Source organism: Gastrolobium bilobum, unplaced genomic scaffold (assembly GCF_033153095.1).
Source record: "Gastrolobium bilobum isolate Gb01-03AN ecotype WA unplaced genomic scaffold, APGP_CSIRO_Gbil_v1 utg1090, whole genome shotgun sequence".
NCBI lineage: Eukaryota > Viridiplantae > Streptophyta > Magnoliopsida > Fabales > Fabaceae > Gastrolobium > Gastrolobium bilobum.
Genome location: NW_026899797.1, coordinates 380,242 through 388,123, shown reverse-complemented (window position 1 = coordinate 388,123; position 7,882 = coordinate 380,242). Strand labels below are relative to the sequence as shown.

At 34.0% G+C, this 7,882-nt stretch overlaps 1 protein-coding gene across 1 annotated transcript; it reads right to left on the bottom strand.

The window, feature by feature from the left end:
* Positions 1-387: 387 nt before the first annotated feature.
* LOC133293568 (LRR receptor-like serine/threonine-protein kinase RGI2) lies at positions 388-3,933 on the bottom strand. Its single transcript, XM_061492159.1, has 2 exons — positions 1,128-3,933; positions 388-842 (listed from the first exon to the last, which is right to left on the bottom strand). The coding sequence occupies exons 1-2, from the start codon at positions 3,931-3,933 to the stop codon at positions 388-390; spliced, it is 3,261 nt and encodes a 1,086-aa protein (XP_061348143.1).
* Between the last annotated feature and the right edge of the window lie 3,949 nt (positions 3,934-7,882).

Genomic DNA, 7,882 nt, shown 5'->3' with positions numbered 1-7,882 from the left:
TATGTCCTAAAGCATATTCTTCGTGGATTTTGGTACACTCCAAATGACAGTTTGATACTAGATTGCAAGAACGTTACTCTATGCTAATTTTTTTTAAAAAGAAAAAGAGAGTAAAATAGAATATAGAGACTAGAGAGTGCTAAGCTATGAGGTGTTTCAAGTTTTTATATTCCTTTTACTTGAATTTGGACAACAAAAAGTGGTAGTTTTTATAGACAGCAATTGTAGGACATGATCAACTTAAGGATGCAAGATTCTGGTACCTCTGGCTTAACATAATTGTAATGTGGAATTTCCATAAGAATAATATTAGTCTATACACATAATTTGCCACTTGAATAAAAAAAAACAAATAGATATTAACAAATGTAGTAATCAATTTGGGGGCTACGAAGAAGAAGAAGATGATTCTATTAAATGTTCACATGATCTGGAGAAACTCGAACAGTGAACTGCTGCTTTTGGATTGGTAACCATGCCTTTATGGAGAATATTTGGTTTCTCAAAATCTTCATTACCATGCCTGATCTCCTTGAGCATTGCTGTTACATCTTTCATTGTAGGTCGTTCTTCTGGGGATGGATTCACACAGAGGATAGCCACCCCTAGCACTTGAAGCATCTCTGGGGTCCTTGTTCCACACTGCATTACTAGTTGCTGGTCAAGGATAGATGTAAATTCTTTTTTCTTCTCTCGAATTTCACTGATAACCCAGGTGACAATGTGGGCACCCTCTGGAATCCTGTTATCAGTTGGTTCCATCCCAGTTAAGACCTCAAGTAGCACAACCCCATAACTGTACACATCACTCTTCTCAGTGATCCTTAAACTGTATCCATATTCTGCAGTTTGTCACATAATACTATGATTAATCATCAGTCACAATGAGGTAGGTAAAATGACCCAAATATAGACATAATATACAGAATTAGAAATAGAACGTCTTAAAGTCTAAACACACTGATTTTTATATGTACCGAAAAGAATAAAAAGAATGTCTTAAAGACTAAAGAGATTGATTTTTTAAAAAGTCTTTTTGATAAAAGTTAGTTAAGACTGAATAGTTTTGTTAATCAGACATTGGCAAAATGAACTTGTTTTAGAATCCCAAAAGCTTTTACACTCACCAGGTGCTATGTATCCATAAGAACCTGCTACTATATTAGAGGCTCCTGAACACTCTGAGGAACTCACGAGTTTTGCAAGGCCAAAATCTGCAAGAAAAGCTTCAAATTGTGGACCTACCAAGATGTTGTTAGCCTTAATATCCCGGTGGACAATTGGAGGGATACAATCATGATGAAGATATTCTAAACCATGAGCTGCTCCCAGTATGATCTTATACCTTGCATCCCAATCCAAGAACAATCTCTTTTCATGGAGCAATCCAAACAAACTCCCATTACATATATAATCAAACAAGAGCAATCTAGTTCTTCCGTTGTCACAGCATCCTAAAAGTCTCACTATATTTTTATGCCTTATTGATCCAAGGGTCCGAACTTCTGCACTAAAAAGATCTCTCTCTGGTGGCTCTTCATTCTTTATTGGCCATAGCTTCTTCACTGCAATAAACTGTCTCATTGGAGTCTCTACACGATAAACAATCCCCGAGCAACCCTTTCCCACAATGTTTGAATCTGACAACTTTGTGACAATGTCATTGATGGAGAAGTTGAGTTTCTGGAATGGAGTGAAAGCCCATTCCATTTCACCACCTTCATTAAAATCCCTCCCAAAATTGGCCTCTTGAATTCTGAGAGCTAAAATTACTCCACAAGTGACAAAGATAGAAGTTAAAATAACCCCAAAGAAAGTGTACATAATGATATTTCTTATTGACTTGATGCCTTGGCGATTTTCACTTGCATGACACTTGTTAATGCAAAGCTCAGGATTGCCAGCAAATGCTGCAGCAGGCAAATCCCGGAAGAACTTTGTATCAGGAAGAGAACCAGAAAAGCTATTGTAGGAGACATTTAGAGACACAAGATTGTCAAGACTACCCAATACTCTGAGGGTGCCTGTGAGCTTATTGTGAGAGAGATCCAAAATGGAAAGTTTCGAGAGATTTGAGAAGGTCTCAGGAATAGGGCCTGTAAGAGAATTCAAACTCAAGTTCAAGAGGATATCTAATCCTTGCAAGTAACCAATCTCATTGGGAATGGAACCAGTAATCCTATTGTTACTTATATCCAGCAACTGCAAATCCTTACAAAGGCCTAGTGAATGAGGGATCAAACCATTGATATGGTTTCCACTTAGAATCAACTTATTTAAAGACGTAAGCTTGCCCAAGTTATCAGGAATGCTTCCAGTTATTCTGTTTGAAGAAAGATCTAAGACATTAAGAGCAACTAGGAATCTTAATGAGGAAGGAATGGTTCCTTGCAACTTATTGCTGTGCAAATCAAGCATTTCTAGATGAGCGCAGTTACCTATCTCAGAGGGAATATATCCACTGAGTAGATTATATGACAACTCAAGAAAGCTCAAGCTGCTTAAAAGACCTATTTCTGGTGGAATTTGACCAGTAAAGTTGTTTGATCCCAGACGTAACCTGATCAAGCTGGTGCAACTGCCAATATCTGGTGGAATTTGACCTGAAAGTCTGTTTGATATCAGCAACAACTGAGTTAGTTTCTCTAGATGAAAGAGTGAATTTGGAATCGAACCAGTAAGGAAATTGTGTGAAAGATCAACTGCTTCAAGTTTCTCACAGTTGGATAGTTCTGTTGGTATGCTTCCATGGAGTTGATTCTGCCAGGCAAAGAAGAGAGTAAGTTCCCTCAGTTGTCCCATAACAGGTGGAATCTCCCCAGTGAAGTTGTTGTTATCCAATTCAAGTTGCTTCAGCCTGGAAAAGTTGCCAATATAGGAAGGTATTTCCCCATGAATGTTATTATCAGACAAAAGAAATTCCTCCAATGAGAGTAGACTTCTGAGAGTCACAGGTACCTGACCACTCAGAGAATTCAAAGAGAAATCTATAACCTTCAGATTTGTACAGTTTCCCAAACTTTCTGGAATGGTGCCAGTTAAATTGTTCTGCCACAGCAATATCCTCTTGAGGCTTTGCATGGAACCTAATTGGTAAGGAATGTTTCCAGAAAGCTGATTTTCATACAGAAACAAATTTTCCAAGGCTGAACAGTTGTGAATCTCTGGCGGTATGTGACCTGTGAGATGTGCTGTGTAGACAGAAAGTGTCTTGAGATTGGTAAGTTCTCCTAAACTTGGTGGAATCTCCCCAGAAATCCCAGTAACTGCAAGTCCCAGAAAAACAAGAGCCTTGCAGTCTGATATCTGCATTGGAATTTCACCGTAAATACCTGGATTTCCACCTGCTCTGAGAGTTTCAAGAGCCCTCAACTGGCCTATTTCTCCAGGAATCATACCAGAGAGTTGGTTGTCAAACAGTGCCAGCTGCTGAAGCTTTGAACAGTTTCCAATTGTGGTTGGAATTCCACCGCTTAAGGAATTTGAATTCAATGATAGCCACTGCAGTTTATATAGCTTTCCTATTTCTTCTGGAACGGTTCCTGATAAAGTATTGAAGCTAAGGTCCAAAGTGACCAGAGAGGACAAGTTTCCCACTGAACTTGGAATCTCGCCAGTGAGATTTCCATTTGAGATTACCAGAGTGGTGAGGTGGCCAAAAGAAAGGAGCTGTGGAGGGAAGCTGCTATGAAGATCAATGGATGTTATTATGATCTCTGAAACAAACCCTTCTTTGGAACATTGAATATAATCCCATCTGCAAGGATTTTGGTGGGTTGGATTCCATGAATAGAAGGAAGTAGCAGAGTTAGAAGAATTGAAGGTTGAAAGCCATGAAAGTAGAGAGAGACCTTCCTGGTTGAGAGCAGATATGGCTGGAAACAAGGAGATATTGAGAAACAAAATAAAAAGAGTTAATGTTTTGCTTGACATGATGATGAGGTGGTTTTTCTGCTACTGTTCTATCTCATCCAAACATAGCATCGCTAGTCTCTCAAAGTTACTCTTTATGTCCTCTTTATCATGATACTTGGATATTTGAAATTCCCATATCTCCATTTACAGCTATTGATAAAGATGTAGACCGTTCTTTATCCTTCATCCTCAAACACTATTTCACTATTTCTCTTTTATATTTGAAGTGGATTAACTGCTAAGGCTGAAGAAATACAAATTAGAAGCATTAATCAGATTGATGGGTAAAGAAGACGTGGTGGTACAAGGTTTTCTAGTTGGCTAAGTACTATCAACCCTTCCTTGCAGTATTTTTTATGATTAAAATGAACTAAGAGGTGTTGAAACCGTAAGAATAAAATATAAAAGCAAGTTCTTACTAAATTATTGACCAGATTTCTATGCGATCTAACAACATTTTTCGTACAAGATTCTGCAGTGTGTAAGGGAGCTGTATACAAGATCTAATGCTAGAGAATATCCTCTTTGAAAATGACTGCATCGCCTTTTTAGTGTCTACTGGGTCCTGTGCATATGTTGCTATTTGTGTCGTGATACCTATTTGGACAATACGAAAGGAAAAAACTACTATAGTTTGACAGAACATTCTTATGGTGGATAAACTTTGAGACCTAAATGTAACTAGTAAGCCTGCAAGGTGTTGGTCTTTAGTCCCAACTACTTTCCCTATATGGAATCAACATGAACAGATGAGAATAAAATCCATAAACCTGTATGCCAAAATTGTATAAAAATATAAAGAAACATAATTGTTTATTCTTATTTTATTATATACTTGTATAAACTGACTTGTTCTTTTTCATTGACAGAATCTTTATGTACACAATTTTCTTTGGGATAGCTTTTTTCTTCCCTCCTTTTTAGATTAGTTAATTAAGGGGTTTAAGGTTTATAGGTTTAGGTTTAGGAGGATTCTTGATTCTCATACTTCGTATTTTTCTTCTCTCTGAATTATTTCATATATACATACATAAGAAAAAAAAAGTACTTGCGTGTACTAAAAATAAAAAAAGTACTTGCAGAAACTGCTTATATATATGTGAAGAACATGACAGCAGTTACTATTTTCGATTTTTTTCCCTTTCTTTTAGGTGCAGATGACAGGATTTGCCGCGAGTTTCCCAATTCATCATAATGATGGTTCATCTAACTTGGCATAAGAATCCAAGTATTGTGATGGACCAAACAGCACCTAATAAACAAATGATGAACACATATAAATTAGAAGTGGTAGAAACCACAGTGCTTCAACCTTTTCTGTTATATATGCATGGTGAGGTCTCAAAATCATGTTGTATTTGATAAAGTTGTTTCTTATCATGAAAGTCAGCCGGTGAGCTTCCAAAGGGACAAAAATATAGGTACATATATGCCTTTCTTCTGATGCATGAACCATCTCCTATTCCAACTAATAGTGATGTAAATCTAACTCTTTGCAGAGAGTTTTATTCTTTAAATAATAGCTTATATATCAATAATCAGATGAATTATTCATAAAAATGAAAACTATGCAGCTCAATTAATTGTAGCTTTTGGCCCATACCCTGTGGTGGGATGTAGCTAGAGATATGTGGGTCAGGGATTTTGATTGGTCTGAGAGGAGGGTTGAGATTACTACTATCACTACTGAATTATTACTTGTCTTTTTACTGTGTGTGATACATTGGGAAATAATTGTTGAAAATAGCAAAGGCAACTTTGATGTGAAGAAAGCAGACAGAGAGAAAATTTTAGAAGACAGAAAATGATGTCTCAATAGCACAGGCCTTAAGGAGATGTTTGAGTGATTTGAGGATGAAAACAAGTTGGGTATCTGTTTAGGGATCGTGTGGGCCATAGGATTAGGATAAGCTGTGGATTTGGAAGGTGGGGACAAGTGATTCCCTAACCACAACTTGAGGTTAGTGACTAATTTTTACAATGGCCATTTTTGTTTTGTAATTAGTCTTCTTTAACCTCTTCATTATAAGATTGACCTCCTTATTCTTTCTTGCGAAAAAAAAAAAAATTATTAAGCCATTGACATGCATAATTTTCTAGAGTAATAAATAATGTTAACTACTATCTCTAGGGGTTGTGGTTAAAGTGATTTAAGGACTACATGACTTTGAATAATCTGTAAACAATCTTAGACCAGGTCCTTAGTGTCAAACTCATCTCCTTGGGTTGTGGTGAGCTATAAACTCAACCATTTGAGTCATGATTTCAAGACAAAGTCTATGAAGGGTAATTATGGGATAACAAATATAATCCAGGCCTACCACATTAATCCCATTTTATGTATGATATATTAATGAATATTGTTACATATATTTTTATATTAAAAACTCACTTTTCTATTTATTCAATAAATTAATAATGCAAATACGAGAGTGTAACTTTTTCCACTTTGGTCTTTGACCAGAGTCCCAGACCATCTTATAAGCATTTGTTGTGAGAACAATTCAATGAATACTATTTTGACTAAGACATATTTCAATATTTGAATTATGTTCTCCTCAGGACAATGTGACTTATCTACCAGCACATTTAATCCTTATTTGTAAGCGGAGTTATTTTTTTTTGTAATTATTGTTATTAAGAATCGTGAGGTTGTGAGAAAAAATCTCCACTCCAATTTCGAGCGCGCTTGATTACAATTGAGAATGTAACATTTTTTTTTTAAACTGGGTGAAGTTTATATTGTACTCTAAGAAAAGATATATATAATTATGACTACCAAAGATATAGATAATTATGAATATGCAACTGAAGAATTAGAGTTATAACGAATATTTAGGCAAAATATTTTATCGCGTATATATTAAACAGTTTCTTCGTTTCTTTTTCATGGCATGCTTCATAATCCTTTAATACTTGACAAAAATAAATTCCTTGGGTTCGATTCTTATTTAAAGCCTTTATTCCTAAACTTTTTTGTATAAAAGAAACACAAAATACCATTTATGATATTATATTTCAGTTAACATAAAGTATAGTTCTATATTGTTTTAGCATGCGTGTGAATGGTTTTAAAATGTTGAATGCATAATATATGGTTTGGTCTCATCATCAACTTTTTGCCTTAACCTCTCTTATCATATTAAAAATTATTCAAAATATATCTAAAATTTCTAAACATATAAAATAGTTATTGAACCCCAAGTATCTTCCTATCTTTTTTTTCTTTTTTTGGTATACCGACCTTAATTACTTTTTTAAAGCGAGTCGGCCCTCAGTATCCCCACAAGCTTTAATTCTTTGTGCAAGTTACAATTAAAGCTTTTTGCTCTTTCCAAAAATATTTTTGGTGAGACTCGAATTCAAGTTCTTTCATAACCTATTTAATATATGTTGTCAATTGAGTTATACTCATTGAACAATTGTACAATATATAAGAGATGGTACATGAAGCATGTTTGGCGTGTTATTTTTTTTAATCTAAAAATTATTTTAAGATAAAATTAAAAATAAGAACTTAATTTGATGCATTTTTTTAATTTAGAAATTATTTTAAGATAAAGTTAAAAATAAAAGATTAAAAAAAGTCATAAATATTTAATATTTTAATTTTTTTTTAGCTTTAAAATTCAAATTATAAATGCTTACCAAAAATTCAAATTATAAATAAATTATTTAATAAAAATTTATATAAACTCTATTTTTAATTAAGATTACCATAAAAAGGTATATCATTACAAACCTCTACAGTATTAAGATAAACACAAATATGATATGCAATAAAATAATTTGTTTTTAAAAAATAACAAATATTTCTTTATCAATATATTTAACAAATGAATTTATATATCAAGTATTTTTAACAAATGAATTTATTTATCAAGTATTTTTAACAAATGAATTTAACAAATATTTTAAAAATATTTTTATTTATCAAATACTTATTTATATATAAATATTTCCAGAA